General features: G+C 45.1%; 1 protein-coding gene across 1 annotated transcript in view; it reads left to right on the top strand.

Annotated features, from left to right (window-relative positions):
• The window catches only part of TMEM181 (transmembrane protein 181), a 103,556-nt gene that overhangs the window by 40,859 nt on the left and 38,762 nt on the right, over positions 1-23,935 (top strand). Inside the window, 4 exon segments of the mRNA XM_030928794.1 lie at positions 5,686-5,741; positions 8,684-8,774; positions 9,981-10,102; positions 14,287-14,397. Of these exon segments, the coding sequence (XP_030784654.1) occupies positions 5,686-5,741; positions 8,684-8,774; positions 9,981-10,102; positions 14,287-14,397 (380 nt within the window).

Raw genomic sequence — 23,935 nt, forward strand, 5'->3', positions numbered from 1 at the left:
TCAGTGGGACCTCAGCCACCTTCTGTTCCTTTAAGCTACTTTTCTGTCGCAAACGACCATGATTATATCAAACCCTCTCCACTCTTGCAGAAATGTAAAGTGATGCACCACAGCTGAGATACAAGCGTTGTCAGGATTTCTACATCCCCTTCTTTCTTTCCATACAGTAGTCTATTAGTCAGAGTTCTCCAGAGAAACAGAATCAATAGGAAATATCTGTGTATCTGCCTGCCTGCCTGTCTGCCTGTTGTTTGTCCTATCTGTCTATCTATTATAAGGAATTTGCTCACATGATTATGGAAGCTGAGAAGTCCAAAGATCTGCAGTCAAGTAAGAGATGAGGAGAGCCCATGGTGTAGTTTCAGTCCAGCCTAAAGGCATGAGAACTAGGAGAGCTGATGGAGTAAATTCCAGCTGAGTCCAGGTCGGAGTCTGAAGGCAGGAGAAGACCAGTGTCCCAGCTGGACATAGAGAGAGCCCGGCCAGAGAGAGCAAATTCTCGCTTACTCAGTCAATATGTTTTATTCAGGTCTTCAATGGATTGGAGGAGGGGTCCACCCCCATTGGAGAGAGCAGTCAGCTTGACTCAGTCTGCCGATTCACATGTTAATCTCATCCAGAAACAACCCCCAGACACAACAGAATAATGTTTAACCGAATGTCTCGGCACCCTGTGGCCCAGTCATGTTGACACATAAAATTAACTATCGCAAGTAATCTGCTCCTGATTATTTTACGTGATAAGGTTATTATTTTAGAGTTAGGAGTACCTTAGGGGACTATTGGCTTAATAACTGTCATTTTGCAAATGAGGAAATCAAGACCCAGAAAGCCTTGTTAGTGAAGACTAGAGTCCAGATTCTTCTTTTTGTTGTTGTTGTTTTTTGTTTTTTTTTTTTTGTTTTTTGCCCAGGCTAGAGTGCGGTGGTGAGATCTTGGCTCACTGCAACCTCCTCCTCCCCAGTTCAAGCGATTCTCCTGCTTCAGCCTCCCGAGTAGCTGGGATTACAGGCACTTGCCACACCTGGCTAATTTTTTTTTGGTATTTTTAGTAGAGACAGAGTTTCACCGTGTTGGCCAGTCTGGTCTCGAACTCTTGACCTCAGGTGATCCACCCGCCTTGACCTCCCAAAGTGCTGGGATTACAAGTGTGAGTCACCCGCAGCCAGCTGAGTCTAGATTTTTCTGATTCTCAGTTCTTAATTCTTTCCAGGAAACTGGACTGCCTTACTTCCTGGGTTAGGAGTTCACTCAGATTGTGAATCTGGTTAAAAAAGGAGCCTCATTGTGAACACAGCCCTCCTTCCTACGTTTGATATATCCTCAGCATTCCTAAATGCATTCCAGAGACAGGTTATTGCCTTGGTTGTGTATTTCCTCCTTTTGAGTGGAGGATTGTTGGTGGCAGACGGGGGGGTGGTCACTGAGGCAGCCTGGAAAAACTGACATCACCAGTTGAGAGTGATATGTTTTTGAACAAATCCAGTTTTTTTTTTTTTGAGACGGAGTCTCACTCTGTCGCCCAGGCTGGAGTGCAGTGGCATGATCTCGGCTCACTGCAGGCTCCGCCTCCCGGGTTCACACCATTCTCCTACCTCAACCTCTCAAGTAGCTGGGACCACAGGCGCCCACCACCACGCCCAGCTAACTTTTTGTATTTTTAGTAGAGATGAGGTTTCATCGTGTTAGCCAGGATGGTCTCGGTCTCCTGACCTCGTGATCCGCCCACCTTGGCCTCCCAAAGTGCTGGGATTACAGGCGTGCGCCACCGCGCCCGGCCGGAACAAATCCAGTTCTAAATTAAATTAAAATCAGATTCACAGTGTTTCCTTTGACTGCTTCTTTTAAGGCCAAAACTCTGAAGAAATGCATTGTGAGAATCTGTAGAAGCTTGGAGAGGATTCTGGGAAGATGGTGGAGTAGGAATCGATGTCTTCTACTTAGACAACAGCTGCAGTGGCAGTTATCTGTATGGCGTAACTGTTTTGGAACTCTGGAGTCTATTGAAGGCTTGCCACTTCGAAGGGAATGCTTGTACGTTAGATTGTGGTTACTTTTGGTCAGTGCAGCTCTTAGCACAGTAGCAGGTAGCCATCCTCCATTGCAGGCCTATAGCAGGCAGCTGAATGTGTGTTCCTAGAGCTTATAGAAACCAAGGTGGGCAAAAAGGACCGTGTCTTCCAGATATCAGGGATCTGTGCTCTGATGGCTGATGCTGCTTCTGATCGCAGAAGTACGACGAAGTAAGAGAGCCTCAGGAGGCTCTCAGCTGTTGCAAGCCCATCCCCCGCTGACTGAAGTTGCTTCCAGGGGATTTAAAGGGCTGGTACTTTTTTACCCCTTCATTTTTCCCTTTTTCCTTTTTCGGGAATCAGACATTGAAGACCAGGACATTCAAAACTGCTAATACAGGGAAATTTAGAAAGTCACCACACCTGCCCAGAGGAAGGCACAGGCTCAGAAAAGACCTGAGAAGACTTTAAGTTTAAACCTCAGGGTGATCCTTTGCACAGAGACAGTCTATAACAACACCAAAAACAAAAGTACAAAAATGAATAACAGCAAACCCTGAGGAAGGGGAGAGTCTGGTTTCCGGAGGTACATTACTAGATTTAAGTATCCACTTTTCGACAAAAGGTCACAAGGCGTCTGGGCGCGGTGGCTCACGCCTGTAATCCCAGCACTTTGGAAGGCCAAGGCTGGTGGATCATGACGTCAGGAGATCGAGACCATCCTGGCTAACACGGTGAAACCCCGTCTCTACTAAAAATACAAAAAAATTAGCCAGGTGTGGTAGTACTCTCCTGTAGTCCCAGCTACTCAGGAGGCTGAGGCAGGAGAATGGCGTGAACCCGGGAGGCGGAGCTTGCAGTGAGTTGAGATCACGCCACTGCACTCCAGCCTGGGTGACAGAGTGAGACTCTGTCTCAGAAAAAAAAAAAGGTCACAAGGCAAACAATAAAGTATGGCCCATCGAAAGGAAAAAAATGAACTGTCAGAATCTGTCTCTGACTAAGACCATGTGACAGATCTGTTAGGCAGCGACTAAAACAACTGTCTTAAAGATGCCCAGAGAACTAAAGGAAGAGACAGGGAGACCGTCAAGAAAACAACGTATGGATAAAAAGAAAACCTAAAGGGAAACCAAAAATAAATTCTGGAGATGAAAAATATGCTAGAGTGATTCAAAGGCAGATTTGAACAGGTAGAGGAAAGAATCAGTGAATCCAAAGATAGGACAGTGGAAATTTTTGAGTCTGAGGAGCAGAAAAACAGAAGAAAAATAAACAGAGACGGAGGGACCTTGGGGACACTCAAATGGAGCAACATACACACTGTGGGAGTCTGAGAGGGAGAAGAGATAGAGAATGGGTCAGAGAGAATATTGCAAGCAGTGATGACTGAAAACTTCCCAAATTTGGTGAAATGCGAATATAAACATGCAAGAAGCTCAACAAACTGAAAGTAGGATGAACTCAAAGAGACCCACACCGAGATATAATCAAACTGTAGAAAGTCAAAGACAGAATCTTGAAAACAGCAAGAGAGTGACTCATCACATACAAGGGATCCTCAGTAAGTTTGTCAGCAGATACCTCATCAGAAACTTTGGAGGCCAGAAGGCAGTGGGCTGATACATTCAAAGTGCTAAAAGAAAACTGTTGGCTGGGCCTGGTGGCTCGCACCTGTAATCCCAGACTTTGGGAGGCTGAGGCGGGTGCATTACCTGAGGTTTGAAGTTCGAGTCCAGCCTGACCAACATGGTGAAACCCCGTCTCTACTAAAAATACAAAAATTAGCCAGGTGTGGTGGCGCGTGCCTATAATCCCAGCTACTTGGGAGACTGAGGCAGGAGAAACACTTGAACCCAGGAGGGGAGGTTGCAGTGAGCCAACATCATGCTATTGTATTCCAGCCTGGGCAACAACAATGAAAGTCTGTCTCAAAATTAAAAAAAAAAAAAAAAACCAGGGTCTTGAGGAGATATTTGTACACCCATGTTCATAGCAGCATTATTCACACTAACTGAAATTGTGGAATCAACCACAGTATCCATTGACAGATAAATGGACAGAGGAATGAAATGTGGTATACACATACAATGGAATATTTAGCCTTAAAAAGTAAGGAAATTCGGCCAGGCGCAGTGGCTCATGCCTGTAATCCCACCACTTTGGGAAGCTGAGATGGGTGGATCACAAGGTCAGGAGTTAAAGACCAGCCTGGCCAACATGATGAAACTCCATCTCTACTAAAATACAAAAATTAGCCAAACGTGGTGGTGAGCACCTGTAATCCCAGCTACTCGGGAGGCTGAGGCAGGAGAATCACTTGAACCTGAGAGGCAGAGGTTGCAGTGAGCTGAGATCGTGCCATTGCACTCTAGCCTGGGCAATAGAGTGAGACTCCGTCTCAAAATAAATAAATAAATAAATAAAAAACAAGTAAAGAAATTCATACAGAAGCTATAATATGGATGAATTTTGAGGACATTATACTTAGTAAAATAAGCCAGTGGCAAAAATGTAAATACTGTAAGATTCACTTACATGGGGTACTTAGAGTAGTCAAAATCATCAAGACAGAAAGTAGAGTGGTGGCAGCCAGGGGCTGGGAGAGGGAATGGGGAATTGTTTGATGGGCACAGTGCTTCAGTTTTGAATTGTGGAGATGGATGGCAGTGATGGTTGTATGGTATGAATGTACTTACTACCACTGAACTGTACACTTAAAAATGGTTAAGATGGGCATGGCACAGTGGCTCACACCTGTAATCCCAGCACTTTGGGAGGCTGAGGTGGGCGGATCACCTGAGGTCAGGAGTTCAAGACCAGCCTGACCAACATGGTGAAACCCTGTCTCTACTAAAAATACAAAATTAGCTGGGTGTGGTGGCGCATGCCTGTAATCTCAGTTACTCGAGAGACTGAGGCAGGAGAATTGCTTGAACCCGGGAGGCGGAGGTTGTGGTGAGCTGAGACTGTGCGATTGCACTCCAGCCCGGGCAACAAGAGCAAAAATAAAAAAAATGGTTAAGATGTCAAGTTCTTGGATCTATAGAAAAAAAAAATGGTTAAGATGGTAAGTTCTTGGGTTTATAGAAAAAAATCGTTAAGATGGCAAATCTTCGGTATATTTTATCACAGTAAAAATTGGGAAAAAAGAATCTGTGAGGTTCGTATACCTGTTACTTCAGTTAAAACTTTTGCTTTCCTGCTTATATTAGCAAATATTATGTTTATAGCCCTTAATAAATATTTTTGGAAGACGAGATTAATTGGATGAGCAGATAAGTGTGTCTTAGGTTTTGGAAGAAATCTTTATATTTTACAGAATATATAAGACAGAGTCTCTATAGTTAATACCTTCTTGGGCCCATGCCTGTAGAGAGAGTTCTCACTGAGAGCTTAGCAGGGCGTTTCCTGTGGAAACCCTCTGTGTTGTGTGCCAGTCATGCTGGTTGACTTGTGTTGGCAAATCGTGAAGCACAGCAGAGTGTATATTCTGTGTCTGTGTTTGTGTGTTTATATCTTTTACTTACACATTGTATAATCTCTAAAGAAAACCCAGGTAAATTAAGGCCATCTCCATGTAATGTATGAGTCTTTCTTGGAATTTGGAAAAAAAAATATTAAATATCAGTATCACTATAACCTGTTTTTATCCTTTTCTGTTATACTTTAGGACCTAAAGTGATCCAGACTTCTGTGGCTAATTTTTCACTAAATAATAGCAAAAAGGTAAGACTGGGTCTGAGTGGCAGCTGGGTGGTGGGGTACAGTATAAACCTCAGGTCACTGAGAAATTGTTCTGCTTAGAGTCTTTAAGGTAGCCTGCCCTTGCCTTGGCTTCTTAGGCAGCACACATTTCGTCTTCCATTGTCAGCTGCTGGCCTCTGGGTTCTTGTTTGCTGAAGTCGCCATTTCTGCTGTAACAAACATCTCAGTACTTAGGAAGATGGTGGTATTACCTCTTAGGGAGCAGTTGTTCATTTCCAAAGAGTGGTTAACTCATCCTGATTCCTTGCCTCTGTAAGTCCTATCAGATTGTAATTTTTAATAATGATACCACTTAGGTGTCTCATCTTTCTCATATTTGCCCAGGTTAAGAATTGGCCTCTGTCAGGTTTCTGATAGTACAGTTCTTTCTAATGATTACTTTGTATTCCTTGTGTGAACTCAGTTTAAATGAAAAATCCTTTAAAAAAATACACCTTAACTTGGCCGGGCAAGGTGGCTCATGCCTGTAATCCCAGCACTTTGGGAGGCTGAGGCGGGCAGATCACCAGGTCAGGAGATGGAGACCATCCTGGCTAACACGGTGAAACCCCATCTCCACTAAAAATACAAAAAAATTAGCTGGGCGTGGTGACGGGCACTTGTAGTCCCAGCTACTCAGGAGGCTGAAGCAGGAGAATTGGTTGAACCTGGGAGGCGGAGCTTGCAGTGAGCCAAGATTGTGCCATTGCACTCCAGCCTGGGTGACAGAGTGAGACTCCATCTCAAAAAAAAAAAAAGCCTTAACTTTTTACCACCTTTGGAGAAAAACAGAGGTTCTTTCAATTGGAAAATTTTGGTTTCCTTGAATAAATGCTAACTTGTGAGAGCCTGGACAAGTAAACCTTTTTTGTGTGTGAAATATAACTTTATCTATAAACTGAACACAGTTGCCCTGCATCTTTGAGGCACCATGATATGTATAGTTTAAATCTGATTGTATGACCCCAAATCCCCCTTCCCTCTGTTCTCACACTTCCCTGCTAGTTTTCTACCCTTACAATTTTGCAAAAAGGCAAAAGAAGAAAAAGTACTAAAACTTACACCGTTTGAGTCTTCTCTTTGCTACTGCTAGTTTGAAAGGGCCCTCTGCATCGTCTGTCTTCACATTTCCTTTGCATTGCTTTATTTTCTTTCACTGTTGACCTGATGATCTGATTTGAAGAGGTGCTGCTATGGACTTTCCTGGTAGTAGTTCATCTTTTACAGTTTCAGTCTCTCAGGGTGTGAGTCTTTTTTTGACACTGAACACAGCAGCCATTCTACTGAACTGACTTGCTTCCAAGAGACCATCCTCACTTCACTAAGACAGTAGCTCATTCCTGGAGAGATTTTCTGCCTTGATGGTTTTTAGGCAAGTCTTTAGTCTTAGGGAGTTTTATTGAGACCCTGATAGAAGTATTAAGACCCAAAAACAAATTCATTTAAGACTAGCCTGGGCAACATAGGGAGATTGTCTCTACAACAAATTTAAAAATAAGCTGGGTGTGGTGGGGCATACCTGTTGTCCCAGCTACTTGGGAGGCTGAGGTGGGAGGACCGCTTGATCCTGAGAGGCTGAGGCTGCAGTAAGCCGTGATTGCACCACTGCACTCCAGCCCTGGGTGACAGAGCACCACCCTGTCTCAGAAAAATAAAAAATAAAAAAAACACATTCACCTCCAAAGACGATGCATTCAAATAACGCTTTTCTTTGGAACCATGGGTGGGCTGCTTCAGTGAATCTCTCTGTGGTCGACTGTTACTAAACACCAATATTACGTCTTTCAAAAGATACTGCAGAAGAATCATTGACAACATTCGTCACCTCTAATTTTTCTCCCCAGGGGTGTTAAGACTTTCTTTCAGAAATATAAAAATAGCAGACATCAAAGAGCAATTTGCCTGGCATATGGATACTAAAGAAATGATTCTTGGCTGGGTGCGGTGGCTCACGCTTGTAATCCCAGCACTTTGGGAGGCCAAGGTGGGCTGATCACGAGGTCAGGAGTTCAAGACCAGTCTGATTCACAGACAGTGAAACTCCTTCTCTACTAAAAATACAAAAATTAGCTGGGTGTGGTGGCAGGTGCCTATAATCCCTGCTATTTGGGAGGCTGAGGCAGGAGAATCACTTGAACCTGGGAGGCAGAGGTTGCAGTGAGCCGAGATCACATCCCTGCTCTCCAGCCTGGGCAACAGAGCTAGATTCCCATCTCAAAAAATAATAATTCTTGAGATATGTTATCTTGTAACTATGAAAGCGTTCCTTTGGTATTCTTTATTGTCTTATTACGTATCTCATTCTGCTCATTTTATTCTTTTTCCAAGATGGCTTTTTCCTTGGTATTTAAGTAAGTATGTTGTCCCCAAGGGTCCAAATGTGGAAAGAGGTTTCTGTGCGAGACAGACATGAATTGGAGCTGGAAGTTAGTCCTTTCTTCTTCTGGAAGGCAGAATGTCATTTATGTTGTTGAAAGGAAAACCTCATGGCCGGGTGCGATGGCTCACGCCTGTAACCTAGCATGTTGGGAGGCCAAGGAGGGCGGATCATGAGGTCAGGAGATCGAGACCATCCTGGCTAACATGGTGAAACCCCATCTCTACTAAAAATACAAAAAATTAGCTGGGCAGTGGTGGCCGGTGCCTGTAGTCCTGGCTACTCAGGAGGCTGAGGCAGGAGAATGGCCTGAACCCAGGAGGCAGAGCTTGCAGTGAGCCGAGATCGCATCACTGCACTGCAGCCTGGACGACAGAGCGAGACTCTGTCTCAAAAAAAAGAAAAAGGAAAACCTCACATGTTTCTGTTTCAGAGCTAACACTCAAGCCTTTTTTGCTAAAAGTAAAGTTTGTGTGTTAACATGATGAAGGTATTTGGTAAACTCAATGAAAAGGTCACATGGATTACTTTGTTTTTTTTTCTTCAGCTAAAGCCAATTCAAATACTTTCAAATCCACTGTCTACATACAATCAGCAACTATGGCTGACATGTGTTGTTGAGTTGGATCAATCAAAAGGTATGGAGCTTGACATTTTGGGATGATTTTTCTTTGTACGAAGAAACATCGTATTTTAGATGTTGACTTCAGAATATTGGGACAAGTGCTCAAAGATAGATGTATGGGGATGTCCATTATTATAGCAACAAATTGGAAACGCCTTAAATGTCTTCCAGTGGGAGAGAAAGTTACGAGAGATACACATCCTCCGTAGAGTCCTGGTCAGCTTAGCTCAGTGGCTGCATGGTGTCGGCACTACAGCTGCCAGCCTTTTCCAGTGAGGATCTGGGAGAGGAGTAAGACCTGATGCCCTAAAGTAATGGTTCTGGCCCCCCAGGGACACTTGCCAATGTCTTGAGACAATTTTGTCACAAATGGAGAGGAGGAGGGAGTACTCCTTGCATCTAGTGGGTAGAGGGCAGAGATGCCGACACCTCCCCCCCACTTCCACAACAAGGAATTATCTGGCCCAAAATGTCAGTGATACAGAGGCTGAGAAACCCTCCCCTGATGCATCCATTGTTCAGGATGAGTTAGCATTTTCTGTTCTGTGGTTCACATGAGACACTGTGGTTGAGAAAGAATTTGAAAAGATAACCCCATGACCCCAGTAAATGAAGTGAAACAAATACATATTACAAAAAAATTATCCCCTCTTTGTACCATTTCAGAAAGCAAAAAATTCACATTACTAGGTATTCGTATGTCTAGAAAATGGTCTGGAAGGATAGACACAAAATATGAATTGTGATTATCTCTAGGTGGTGAAATTCTTAGTGTTTAATCCGTCTTTATATTTTGTTATGATTTTTTAAATGAGAATATAATTGGAAAAACCTGTAATTAGAAGAAATAAGAAATCTGTTTCTGTTTTTGGTATCGAATTTGTTAAGTTAAAAATGTATGTGAGAAATTAAAAATATAAGTTCATTAGCCAGTGAAATAGTTACCCTTTTTTTGTGTGTGAAGTGGAAGTGAAACTGATGGATGTGAAGTGTAGGTTTTGACATAGACCCCCTGGGTGTTGGGTTGGAATCTAATGGAAAGGCTTTGTTTGCTGGGCAATTAAGAGATTTTCAAATGTGCTGAGGCCAGTGTGGCCTAAGGACCTTACGGGCTTTCTGTCTTTTCCTGGCTCCAAGGTCATTACAGAGCCAGGAAGGCACCTTCGTAGGTGTGATGTGCCTGGCATGGTCTCTGACACTGAATTTTTTTCTTTTGTAGAAACTTCCATTAAGACAAGCTTTCCCATGACTGTTAAAGTCGATGGTGTAGCTCAAGATGGAACCACGATGTACATTCATAACAAAGTTCACAACCGGACAAGGACCCTCACATGTGCAGGGGTGAGTGTATGGGGCGAGCCCTACAGTCAGTCCTCAGGCTGCGTACACATTTAACTGTAGAAGATAGCATGGTAAGAGGCTTTGAGAAATTGTTCTTAAGTGAAAAAAATGGAGTCGTAGCAAAGATGGCCTGAGAAAACTTACTTATTTTTATAGGTGGATACCCTTGAAAATTCTTACAAACATACACATGCATTCACACATCCATAGTGCATGCACACATGAGTGCCGGCCACCCTGAGCATACATGGTACTTGTTTTTACTGTGTGTGTGACCTACTGCCCAGTGTGTCCCTAATGAATGTTATGGGCTGCCACCTCATACGAACGTCTGCCACCGGCTGTGGTCACTCGTTTTTTGGTTTGTTTTGTTTTGAGACAGGTTTTTGCTCTGTCACCCAGGCTGGAGTGCAGTGGCACAATCACAGCTCACTGCAGTCTCAAACTTCTGGGCTCAAGCAGTTCACCTGCCTTAACTTCCCAAGTATCTGGGACTACAAGCGTGTGCCACCAGGCCTAATTTTCCATGGTAACTCTTGACTGAGGCTTTGGGTTGTTCCCAGCCGTGTGATGCATGCCCTGATCTGACTGTGTGAAGACGAATACCTGGGCCTCTTGGGGGTCAGGGGCCTACCTTTTTGAGCATCTGCTTCAGAGTACAGTATGGCTGAGGGATAGGAAACCTGGGGTCCAGAGTGGGGAACGAGCCCTCACGTTTGATTTCATTGACACTGTATTCTATTCCGAGTCCAGAGAATCAGAACCAGATCCCTGCTATATAGCAAGGAGTCCACCTCAGACACAGCAGGTTATTGGCAGCGTGGAGAACTTGGAGAGCATCAAAACAGGGCAATGCATTTTCTTATAGGATTAGAAAATTAATGTCAGAAGCCGCATGGCAAGTAGTTTCTCTGCTAGGTGTCATGCCAAGTACCAGTCCACTCACTGTCTCATTCGATCCTCTCAGCAGGTCCATGAAGTAGAAACTACTATTAGAGCCTGTTTTGTAGAAGAAGAAACTGAGGCTTAGAGAGGTCTAAATCATTGCCCAAGGTAACACAGATAATAAGTGGAGTGCCTAGGATTTAAACCTGTGCTCTTTTATTCTGAAGCTTGTGTCCTTGACCACCATGCATACTGCCTAGTTACTAGTGATACGTATACTGGCCCTGTTTTTCCTAGCAAGAAAGAATTCAAGGACTGGGCCCGGTGGCTCATGTGTATAATTCCAGCACTTTGGGAGGCCAAGGTGGGAGGATCATGTGGGACTGGCCTCTCATTCTGCATCCAGGGACTGAGTCAGCTTCCAAAGTGTATTTTCCCCATCTATAGAGTTGGGATCAAGCCTTCCTGCCTGCCTTAGGAAAGCAGTAAAGATCAAGGTGAACAACATATGTGAGTGTGCCTTATGTGTGCAGCATGAGGCATCCCTTTGTCCCCCATTGAGGCCTGTGTGCGGGAGGGGTGCGATCAGTACTGCTGAAGGGATAACAGGTGTGAGTGTCAGACAGGACCATGGCCCAAGAAGCTGCTCTCTTCCCATACGAGGGCCTGGCGGCCACTCGCACCTGGAGAGCTTGATGACACCCATCTTGTTGTGCTGCCTCTCAGATTGAGGCTCAGTGGACCATTAGTCAGGGGTTACTTATTTGGAGCTGGTGAGACCCATCGTCCTGGTTTGCCTGCACTGTGTGGTTTCTCAGCACCTAGGACTTCCTGTTTTAAAATCGGAACAAGTGGGTTGCCCTACCTAAAGCCTTTGCTTAAGCAGGGCCAGGCTGCCAGGGTACTGGCTGGCCTGCACTTGCTTCTTGGATGTGCCCACCGTACTGTGCACCTTGAGAATGGCCCTTCAGTGCGTCTTCATGGTTTCCTCCCTCTTCATTGTTGGCCCTACCTCAGTTTATACTGTGTCACCCCTTAGGATTATCTTGCTTCTGTTCCCTGTCTACTCAGGTCTCTCTCTAACCCTACAAGGAACATTGCCCTGGCTTTAAAAAACATGGAATTTTTACATTGCAGAGATATTTACCATGCTCTTATATACTTTTTCTTTTTTTTTTCTTAAACACAGTCTTGCTATGTTGCCCAGGCTGGCTTTGAACTCCTGGGCTCAAGCAATCCTCCTGCTTCAGCCTCCCAAGTAGCTAGGATGACAGGTGTGCACCACCGTACCTGACTTGCTTTTTTTTTTTTTTTTTTTTTTGCTGTAAAGAAAAGCCATTGTCTGACGTAGGTAGCAAGGCTTTCCACACCTTGCAGGTGAGAAAGCTGTGGTACCATCATGTGATTTTCAGAGGTACATCATAGTCAGCAGCAGAACCGTGGTTTGAACTTGGGATGCCAGAATCTTTGGTGTAGTTTTTTTAAACTCATAAGTATATGCAGCCTGAGATATAGCTCTTTTGTTAATTAAAACATCCCTGAAAAGTGAGACAAATTCTTGAACTCGCAAGAGATGTTTGTCTACCCAGCAAAAATGTGTTTACAAATTTTAAGCCATCCCTTCCTGCACAGTCCTTAGCCACCCTTGCCTCTACGCCTCATCCTGTGACCCGACTGCCGGAGGGGAAAGGTGAAGTTAGTTTTGCCGAGAAGGTGGACCACACACTTGCCCAGAGGGCAGGCAGCAGATTCCAATGAGAGCTGATCAGGTGGAAAGGAAGCCTTGGCTTGCTTTTCCAATGTGATGAAAATAGCAGATGACCTGTGCTTCTGGCATAGGAGAGTGGGAGGTGGGCGCCTTTAGCTCCTTCGCAGGGCAGCCCCTCCTTGCGGAGCACTGTGGGCTTCGGTGCAGGCCCAGGGCTGCCAGTGGGCTGAAGTGTTTTGTGAGTTGAGATGGTGACCTTGGTGCTGCCTTCAGCCCCCTGCACACTCCGCTCCTCTTCTGCTTTCTCCCCGTTCCCTTAGGTCAGCACCCCACCGTGTTACCCAACTCCACTCCTCGTCCTCCTCCCTGACAGTTGTCCTCTTGTCTTTTTGTTTGTTTGTTTTTGAGATGGAGTTTTGCTCTTGTTGCCCAGGCCAGAGTGCAATGGTATAATCTTGGCCCACTGCAACCTCCGCCTCTCAGGTTCAAGGGATTCTCCTGCCTCAGCCTCCTGAGTAGCTAGGATTACAGACGCCTGTCACCACACCCAGCTGATTTTTGGTACTTTTAGTAGAGACGGGATTTCACTATGTTGGCCAGGCTGGCCTTGAACTCCTAGCCTCAAGTGATCCGCCTGCCTTGGCCTCCCAAAGTGCTGGGATTACAGGCATGAGCCACCACGCCTGGCCACCCTTTGTCTTTTTAAGGCTGCTGTGTAAAACCCACACCTGTTTTCTTACCTGACCTCAGACATTCGAGGCTTGACCAGTCATTGGAGTGATGCCCTGTTAGAAAGCCAGAGAACCACCCATTTGCTCTGGGCAGCAGCAGGATGGTGGAGAGCGATATTCCGAAAGGCAGGGCCAGGGCCAAGCTTGCTGGGGAGGAGTGGCCGGCTCTGTGTGCGTGGCCAGTGGGTGCACCTCTGTATCCCTGCATGAGGGTTTGTCCTCCCTGCCACTCTGGAAAGGGATAACAAAGCAGAGGAGACCTAGCTTTTAATTCTAAAGGACAAAAGGAAGGAGCTCTTGACAACAGTGCCGCACTTGCTGCTGTGCATGCAGCCTTTGCTTTGACTCGGAGTGGAGGATGGAGGGTGCAGGATGGAGAGGAAAGAGGGCTCCATGTACAGAGTGACAGGTTAAAAGGAGAGAAAGAAAAATATGTAATTCACTCCGTTTATTACTACAACAGTCGCAAAATTGGGCCAGGGAGGACAAATTAGGTCGCAGCGTCCGCGTTGACGTGTCTTAGCTTACGTTTCCCCCGTGTTCTAGTGTTACATATTTATGGAAATGTCAGGCTTGCATTGCACTGTTAACTTTCTTACACAGTGACTTATTTTCAGTCATCCAAAGTAGAAAAGATTCTAATTGGTGTAAATCATATATTATGTTTCCGAAAATACCCATTTGGTTCATTCTTTCTAGGAACTGTTTGGCTGGCATCTGACTTTCTCTGGGCTTTTGGAGAGTTCCCTGGAGACAATGAGTTCTGCTCATCTGCTGTTGAAATGTGTTACTTCATGGGTTATTTGGTGGGAGCGTGAGTCTTGCTTTCTTTAAAGGCAAATCTTCCTGTGTATTTGCAGAAATGTGCAGAGATTATTGTGGCTCACCTTGGCTACCTGAATTACACTCAGTATACGGTGATAGTGGGATTTGAACACCTGAAGCTCCCCATCAAGGGAATGAACTTCACAGTAAGTATACCAGCGGACTGCATGTTTCCATGGCTCATGTTCTAGTTCCCATTCTTTTGCTCAATGATTGAAATACATCTCAACATCTAAATAATGTTAATTTGGAAAGTGGAGGACATGTAAAGTTTTTAAAAATTATAGGAAAACTACAGTTTTTTAAGTATATGGAACCAACAATAGTTTCAATAGCATAGAGACAGGGCAAACCTTAGGTGTCTTGAGATTTAGAAAAGAGAGTGTATAGTGTGTTCAGCTGCAAGGCAGTGAAGGGGTTAGCAGGTACACCCTCCTGCAGACGCAGCACCCCCTTCTCTGGCCCCTGTGAGTGGTTGTCAGTCTCTGCCTGAACTGCCGGTGAGTGGGAGGGCACTGTGCTAATTGTTACACTGTCCTTTCTTGTGTCCAGCTGAAATCTCCCCTTTCCACTCATTAGGAGTCAGTAGAACCAGCGTAGTGACGAGTGGGGATTTGGACTGGACGGTGAGCTGGGTTTCTCGCCCTACCTCCATCATTGACCATGCGATTTTGTTGAGCCTCAGTTTTCTTATGTGCAAAATAGCTGCCTCATAGAGCTGTGAATATTAAATGGAGGTACTAATGGATACCTTCAAAAAAAAAAAAAAAAAAAAAAAACAGCTTTATCAAAGTAGAAAGTTTGCCCTTTTAGTGAAAGCACACATTCAGTGGTTGGTTGGTTGTTTGTTGTTTTGAGATGGAGTCTCACTCTGTCACCAGGCTGGAGTGCAGTGGCTGCGATCTTGGCTCACTGCAACCTCCGCCTCCCGGGTTCAAGCAGTTCTCCTGCCTCAGCCTCCCAAGTAGCTGGGATTACAAGTGCGTGCCACCATGCCCAGCTAATTTTTGTATTTTTAGTAGAGACGGAGTTTCACCATGTTGGCCAGGATGGTCTCAATCTCCTGACCTGGTGATCTGCCCGCCTTGGCCTCCCAAAGTGCTGGAATTACAGGCCTGAGCCACCGCGTCCGGCCCATTCAGTGGTTTTTAGCACAGTCACAGAGTTGTCCAGTCATTCTGGTTCCAGAACATTTTCATTGCCTCTTAAAGAAACCTGTTAGTAGTCATTTCCCATTCCCTCCCCACAGTCCTTGGCAATCACTAACGTTTTCTCTGTCCCCATGGATTTGCCTGGTCTGGACATTTCACGTGAATGGAATCACGCAACATGTGGTCTTTGGTGACTGGCTGCTTTCACTTAGTGAAAGCAATGATGTCTCAAGGTCCATCCAGGTTGTCGCGGGCTCAGTACTTCACTCCTTCATTTTGCTAAATGATATTTTGTTGTATTGCTAGACCACATTTTGTTGATCCGTTCATCAGTTGATGGGCATTTGAGTTGTTTCCCATTTTTTGGCTGGTGTGAATAATGCTGTTGTGAACTACACAAAATGAGTTTTCTCCTCTATCTACCCTATAGCCCTTTGAAGGCGGCCGTCTCCTCCCCTCTGAAATTGTTCTTTTCTTTCACAATGTGCTAGGGATGTGACCTCTGCATCCCTCTGGCTCCAGGTTTCCTTCCTGAAGCTGCCCCAGTCCCCCGGCTGCAGTGGCAGGTGTTCCTGATGTGGAAGGAGCAGGTGGCCCTGGGTTGTGCTGCTGGGACACCTGAGCTGGCTCTCTCTCACTAGTGGCCTCTTCCTTTCCGCCCTTTGCCTCAGCCAGCCTTTCCAGATCTTTTGGATCTGAATCTGGGATCTGGTCTTTGCAGTCTGAATGATCTCCTGGATCTTTGTCCTCAGAGAATCTGATTAGTATTCTGCTTGTGTCCTCCGGTTCATGGTGCCGGGGGGGATCCCAGATGGGGTCTGAGGCAGGTGCACTGAGCTTAGGCATACTTTGATGTAGTCCTTTGCTAACCATCTGTGCTTTAGACTTGGCTATTTCAGAATCATTCTGATTCAATAGTGCAGACAAACAAGGGACCTCTCCCTTCCATCATCTTCTTTATTAGAACATCATCTCCTACAAGCCTTTTATGGTTCTCAGCACCTTTCTCCAGAGGCTGTAGTTCATCCTGACCCTATTCCATGGGTGTGGGCCACTGTTTTCTTTGTCTTTGTGGTTTTTGTCCTTCCATCTTTTGTATCTGTTTATTTCCTCTTAAAGTTGTTCCTGAAGAATTTGGTACATATCTTAGGTAAACTAGGTACATGCCATTCTGCCATTGCTGATGGAAGGCAAGTGATACAATATTGTTGTGGGGCTCAAAAAGGAATGGGTTCAAAAGACGTTACCGTGGGAACCACTCACCTTGAATTACAGCACAGCCAGAGCCTCATTTCTGGTGGCACTCTTCAGCATCTGGAAAGACAGTCCTTAAGACCCTTGGGGATTTGTTAGGGATGTCACCAAAGATTTTTCTGCATTTTGTACATTTCATTTCCCTAGCAGCCAGCATAGCATCCAGTAGCTGCTAGGCTTGCAATAGATATGTATTGGTTGAATGAAAGAACAGCAATACAGCACCTTACAAATTCAGAAATTCACATGGCAACAGACTTCTGAAGTTACGTTCATCCTTGCTATAAAGCAAAGATTAGAGAGTTTAAGAATGAATGCCCTTTATTTTTTTTTTTTATTTTTTTTGAGACGGAGTCTCGCTCTGTCACCCAGGCTGGAGTTCAGTGGCATGATCTCGGCTCACTACAACCTCCACCTCCCGGGGTTCACGCCATTCTCCTGCCTCAGCCTCCCGGGTAGCTGGGACTACAGGCGCCTGCCACCACGCCCGGCTAATTTTTTGTATTTTTAGTAGAGACGGGGTTTCACCGTGTTAGCCAGGATGGTCTCGATCTCCTGACCTCGTGATCCGCCTGCCTCGGCCTCCCAACGTGCTGGGATTACAGGTGTGAGCCACTGCGCCCGGCCATGAATGCCTTTTTTTAACCAATCAATCTTCATAGTTTGGGCTGGGAGCAGTAGCTTATGCCTGTAATCCCAGCACTTTGGAAACTCGATGCAGGAGGCTTGCTTGAGCCCAAGAGTTGGAGACCAGCCTGGGCAACATAATGAGATCCCATCTTTGTTTTTTTGTTTTTGAGACGGAGTCTCACTGTGTCTCCCAGGCTGGAGTGCAGTGGCGCGATCTCAGCTCACTGTAACCTCTGCCTTCCAGGTTCAGGCAATTCTCCTGCCTTAGCTGTAATCCCTAGTAGCTGGGATTACAGCTACTAATAGCTGTAATAGTTCACCATGCCCTACTAATTTTCATATATTTAGTAGAGATGGGGATTTACCACGTTGACCAGGCTGGTTTCAAACTCCTGACCTCAGGTGATCGGCCTAGCTGAGACCACATCTCTAAACAAAATTTTAAAAGTTAGCCATGCGTAGTGCTGCATACCTTTAGTCCCAGCTGCTAGGGAGGCTTAGGTAGGAGGATCACTTGAACCTGGGAGTTTGAGGCTACAACGAACTGTAATCACACCACTGCACACTCCAGCCTGGGTGACAGAGTGAGACCCTTTCTCAAAAAAAAAAAAAAAAAAAAAAAAACAATGCAAATATTAAAAGCAACAAATAAGATAACATGGTAGGCGAAATGCTGGACACAAGTTTTCTCATACACATGAAAGGGGGTGTAAACTGATTTAACTTTTGGAGTAATTTAGCAGCGTATAAAAGCTTCTACTTCCATGTTCTTTTTGACTTAGTAATTCTAATTCTAGAAATTGATACTAAGGAAGTAGAAACATACAGTGATTTATGTTCAAACCTATTCCTCAGAGTAAGAAGTTGGGAGCAATCTGTATTTCAGCAGTAGATTTCCTGGTTAAATAAATTAGTTCTGTAGCTACTAAAATAGTAAGTTAATAGGATAGCTAGCACAAACTATATATTGATTTAAGAAAACAAAAGCAGCTGGGTGCGGTGGCTCAAGCCTGTAATCCCAACACTTTGGGAGGCCGAGACGGGCGGATCACGAGGTCAGGAGATCGAGACCATCCTGGCTAACCCGGTGAAACCCCGTCTCTACTAAAAAAAAAAAAAAAAAAATACAAAAAACTAGCCGGGCGAGGTGGCGGGCGCCTGTAGTCCCAGCTACTCGGGAGGCTGAGGCAGGAGAATGGCGTGAACCCGGGAGGCGGAGCTTGCAGTGAGCTGAGATCTGGCCACTGCACTCCAGCCCAGGCGACAGAGCGAGACTCCTTCTCAAAAAAAAAAAAGAAAACAGAAGTGCATGAATTAGAAGTGTTTCTGTTATAGAAAACTAGATGTCTAGAAGGCTGTCTCTGGGTGGTGGGATTAATGTTTAATTTCTTCTGTGTTTTCCTTTATTTACCGTAATGGATGTTTATTATTTTTATTACCCGAAAAGAAAATTATTTGAAAACAAAACAAAAACTCCTGAGGCAACTGATATTTGAAGGGGGAAGTCCTGGGCGTATGCCAGAATCCATCCGAGAACCTCAGGTGCTGGCAAGCCCTGAATGCTGCTTCTCCTGGTGTGACTCAGTATCCTCAGAGAATCACATAATCAGCGTTATGCTGGCAGCTTGTAGAGAGATGCACTAAGAAATTAGAGAACTGTATGCAAAGTGTTTCTATGTCTTTTATAAAATTATTGTTGAAGACATTGTGTTGTGAACTTTAAACCTCCAAAATTTTTTCCGCATTATTATTTTTTAGAGCAATTTTAGGTTCACAGCAAAATTGAGAGGAAGGTACAGAGAGTTCCTAAATGCTCTCTCCTCCCACACATGCACAACCCTCCCCCATTGTCAACATCTCGCACCGGAGTGGTACATTTGTTACAGTTAATGAACTCACATTGACACACCACTCAGAGCCCACAGTTTACATAAGGATTCCCTCTTGGTGTTGTACATTCTGTAAGATCCACTATTTATAGTACCATAGGGGTTCATTTCAGTGCCCTGAAAATCCTTTGTACTCTACCTATTCATCCCTCCCTCCTCCTCAGACCCTTGGCAGCCACCTGTCTTTTTACTGTTTCTATGGTTTTGCTTTATTTATGTTTTTTTTTTTTTTTTTTTTTTTTTTGAGACAGTCTGTTGCCCAGGCTGGAGTGCAGTGGTGAGATCTTGGCTCACTGCATCCTCCGCCTCTCAGGTTCAAGTGATGCTCGTGCCTTAGCCTCCTGGGTAGCTGGGATTACAGGCGCATACCACTACGCCCAGCTAATTTTTGTATTTTTAGTAGAGACAGGTTTTTGCCATGTTGGCCAGGCTGGTCTCGAACTCCTGACCTCAGGTGATCCGCCTGCCTCGGCCTCCCAAAGTGCTGGGGATTACACACGTGAGCCACTGCGCCAGGCCATGGTTTTGCTTTTTCCAGAATGTCATCTAGTTGGAATCATATAGTATGTAATTTTTTTAGATTGACTTCTTTCACTAAGTTATATGCATTTTAAGTTTTTTCCATGGCTTGATTGCTCATTTCATCATGGAATAATTTCATTGTCTGGATGTACTGCAGCTTGTTTGTCCATTGGCTGAAGGACAACATCTTTGTTGCTTTTATGTTTTGACAGTTAGGAACATAGCTACTATAAACATCTGTATACAGTTTTTGTGTGGACATAAGTTCTCAACTTTGTTTTTGTTGTTTTTTTGAAACGGAATTTCATTCTTGTTGCCCAGGCTGGAGTGCAATGGCACTCAGCTCACTGCAACTTCTGCCTCCTGGGTTCCAGCGATTCTCCTGCCTCAGCCTCCCAAGTAGCTGGGATTACAGGCACCTGCCACCGTGCCTGGTTAATTTTTGTATTTTTCGTAGAGACGAGGTTTCACCATGTTGACCAGGCTGGTCTCGAACTCCTGACCTCAGGTGATCCAGCCTTTCAAGGTGCTGGGATTACAGGCGTGCGCCACCTTGCCTGGCCCCTATGTTTTCGATTTCTTTGGGTAAATACCAAAAAGCAAAAACAGAATTTCTTTTGCTGTTTGTTATAATGCCTTTTATTAGAGAGTGAAAGCCATGGGATGCATTACATTTCTCTCTCGGTCCTGGCTGTCAGAAATTTCAGAAATCAGTTTTTTGCCGAATTGTACTAATTACTAACATCCTGGTATGGATTTCTGGTATAATTATCTGCATTCTTTCTTCACTATTTTGCCTTTTAAAACACTTTAAAAATTATTTCTATCTAATCTGGCTTTTTATTATAAGCTGCCTTCATTTCTTTTTGGAAGTAAACAAGTTATAATAAGTAGACACTAATGGTATTTTAGTGATGTTACTACACACCCACCAGAATGGCAGAAATAAGACAGAATATGCCGAAGCTGGCAAGGATGTGGGGCAGACGGAGCCCTTGCCCCTGCTGGGGAGCATGTAAACTGATACAGCAGAAATGTGTTATGTATGTTGACCAGAAGACATGCATTTAGATATTCACAGCAGCACAATTTTTAATAGCCAAACTGTAAACTGTATACTAGCAGCAAAATGAGTACATATATTCTGCTATATTTGCATAATGGAATACTATACAGCCAGGAGAATGAACTTTCACAGCTTCATGTAATGTCATGGAGGACTTTCTGAAGCATAATGTTGAATGAAATAAGCCAAATGCAAAACAGTACAGAGCGTATGATTCCATTTATATAAATTACAAAAACAGGCAAAACTAACCGATGCTGTTCAGTCAAGGTTAGTGTACCTCTGGATAGGTTAGTGGCTGGAAGGAAGCATCAAGGGAAGGGCTCCTGGGGTACTGGCGATGTTCTGTGTCCTGGTCAGAGTACCATTACACAGGTGTGTTCAATTTGTGACGTTCATTGAACTGTAATTTAGGTTACCTGTCCAATTCTTTTTTTTTTTGGAGACGGAGTCTCGCTCTGTCCCCAGGCTGGAATGCAGTGGCGCGATCTCGGCTCACTGCAAGCTCCACCTCCTGGGTTCACGCCATTCTCCTGCCTCAGCCTCCCGAGTAGCTGGGACTACAGGCTCCCGCCACCGTGCTCAGCTAATTTTTTGTATTTTTAGTAGAGACCGGGTTTCACCATGTTAGCCAAGATGGTCTCGATCTCCTGACCTTGTGATCCACCCACCTCAGCCTCCCAAAGTGCTGGGATTACAGGTGTGAGCCACCGCGCCCGCCCAATACCTGTCCAATTCTTAATACACGTTACCTTCAGTAGGAACTTAATGGTATATGGTGTGCCTGACACATTGGAGCTGCTGCCAGTGTGGCTGCACATTTCCTGAGACAGCTCTTGCTTCTTCAGCAGTACTGTGTGTGGCTGGCCATACTGATGCAATTAACCTTTGAGAGTTTCTGTTGCTTTTGTTTTGTTTGGCGTTTCCTTGGGAAATCTTTGGCCTTTGGAGTTCTGAGTTCTGCATTGCTGGAGTCGGGGCTCCATTTCACTGAGCCTGGTGGTGCCCTTGGCTCTGATAAAAGAGCACCAGGACCACACGGACACCTTCCCCTGGTGCCACTGTTTGTTTCACTAACCAGCTCTTCCTTGTTGATGACAAATTCAGGGTAAAATTACCCTGGTTGCTTCCTGTATTAGTCTGTTTTCATACTGCTGACAAAGACATACTCAAGACTGGGAAGAAAAAGGGGTTTAATTGGACGTTACTTTCCACATGGCTGTGGAGGCCTCAGAATCATGGCGGGAAGCAAAAGGCTCTTTTTACATGGCAGCAGCAAGAGAAAATGAGGAAGAAGCAAAAGTGGAAACCCCTGATAAACCAATCAGATCTCATGAGACTTATTCACTATCACGAGAATAGCACGGGAAAGGCTGGCCCCCATGATTTAATGACCTCCCCTGGGTCCCTCCCGCAACACATGGGAATTCTGGGAGATACAATCAAGTTGAGATTTGGGTGGGGGCACAGCTAAACCATATCACTTCCCTAATGTACTGAGAGAAAATTGTCACCATGCACCCAGCATGTTCAGATGAGGCTCTGTTTTCAGTGGAAGTTGTCTGTGCTGAGCAGATGTCTAGATGGTCGATGGCCCTTTCCTGCCTGAACCTGTCGTGTGGGCTGTGTCTTCCATCTGGCACTGTTGTTGATGCCGTCTCCCTTTAACTCAAGAAGCTGATTTCTCTCTCCTTTTGTTCTCAACCCCATTTTCCGTGAACATTTGGTTCACTGGTTTCTACTTAAATGTTTATCTTTTTGAAGTAGAATGGTGTCTTAGTCTATGTTGCTGTAACTGTACACCACACACCGGCTAATTTATAAATAATAGAGATTTATTCCTTACAGTTGTGGAGGGCTGGGAAGTCCAGGATCCAGGCACTGGCAGGTTTGGGTGTCTGGTGAGGGCTGTTCTCTGCTTCCAAGATGGTGCCTTGTTGCTGCATCCTCTGGAAAGGACACATTCTGTGCCCTCCGTGGAAGGGATGGAAGGACAAAGGGGGCCTCAGCTAGCCCCCCCTTTTTTGAGACAGGGTTTTACTCTGTCACCCAATCTAGAGTGCAGTGGCACAATCACATCTCGGTGCAATGTCAACCTCCCAGGCTCAAGCGATCCTTCCACCCCAGTCTCCTGAGTAGCTGGAACCAGACAGGCACACACCACCATGCCTGGCTTGGATTTTTTAATTTTTTTTTTTTTTTTTCTAGAGACAAGGTCTCACTGTGTTGCCCAGGCTCGAACTCCTGGGCTCAAGCAATCCTTCCACCTCAGCCTCCAAAAGTATTGGGATTACAGGTATGAGCCACTGCACCGCACCCTCTATTCCTTTTATAAGGTGCAAATCCATTCATGAGGGCAGAGTCCTTATGACATAATCACTTTCCCAGATTCTCCACCTCACAGTACCACCATAATGGGGGCTAAGTTTAAACATGAATTTTGGAGGGACAAATTCAAACTGTAGCAAGTGGTGATCCTTCTCTCTGTCCCTCTTGTTATCAGCTCTTTCTCTTTGGAATACATCGTGCCCACACCCATTGCCACGTTCAGGCCATGAGACCACTCACTAGGTCTCACTGGCACTTGTGGGATGATGCTACCTCATATGCATTTTTAAAAGGTGGTTTCATCGGCCATGCTCTGCATACAGTGACCTTTGACACCACAAAAATCACTTGTACTCACTTTTTTGTTCTCTTCTGAGATTTTGCAGGCACCTTCTCTGGTCACGTCACATGCGTCATCCTCAGCACCCTGGGTCCTTTTGGTTACTCTGGGCATTTTTTGCTCTGATTGTTTTTCCGGCCGACTTTTGAGTGACACTCTGTGGCCAGCTATTCACGTCTCATTTCCTCCATTTTCCTCTAAGCCATGACCTTTGACTGGGGTGTGAGATGAAAACAGCAGCTCGCGTTCCAGAGTCCTTCAGGCTGTTACCTGGGGCTGCCCTCCGGTTTCCCAGGGGAACTGAGAGGAGAGCGCCAGGCCATACTTTCCTGAGTGTTGCCCGGCTTCTCGGACCTGTGCTTACTGTGCTTTCCTGAGTGCCACCTGGCTTCTTGGACCTGCGCTTACTATACTTTCTTGAGTGCCACCTGGCTTCTCGGACCTGCGCTTGCTACATCGTTCTCATTTCCAGCCCCCCAGTATTCCTGGACAGTGCATTTCATG

Source organism: Rhinopithecus roxellana, chromosome 4, assembly GCF_007565055.1.
Source record: "Rhinopithecus roxellana isolate Shanxi Qingling chromosome 4, ASM756505v1, whole genome shotgun sequence".
In the NCBI taxonomy this organism is placed as follows: domain Eukaryota; kingdom Metazoa; phylum Chordata; class Mammalia; order Primates; family Cercopithecidae; genus Rhinopithecus; species Rhinopithecus roxellana.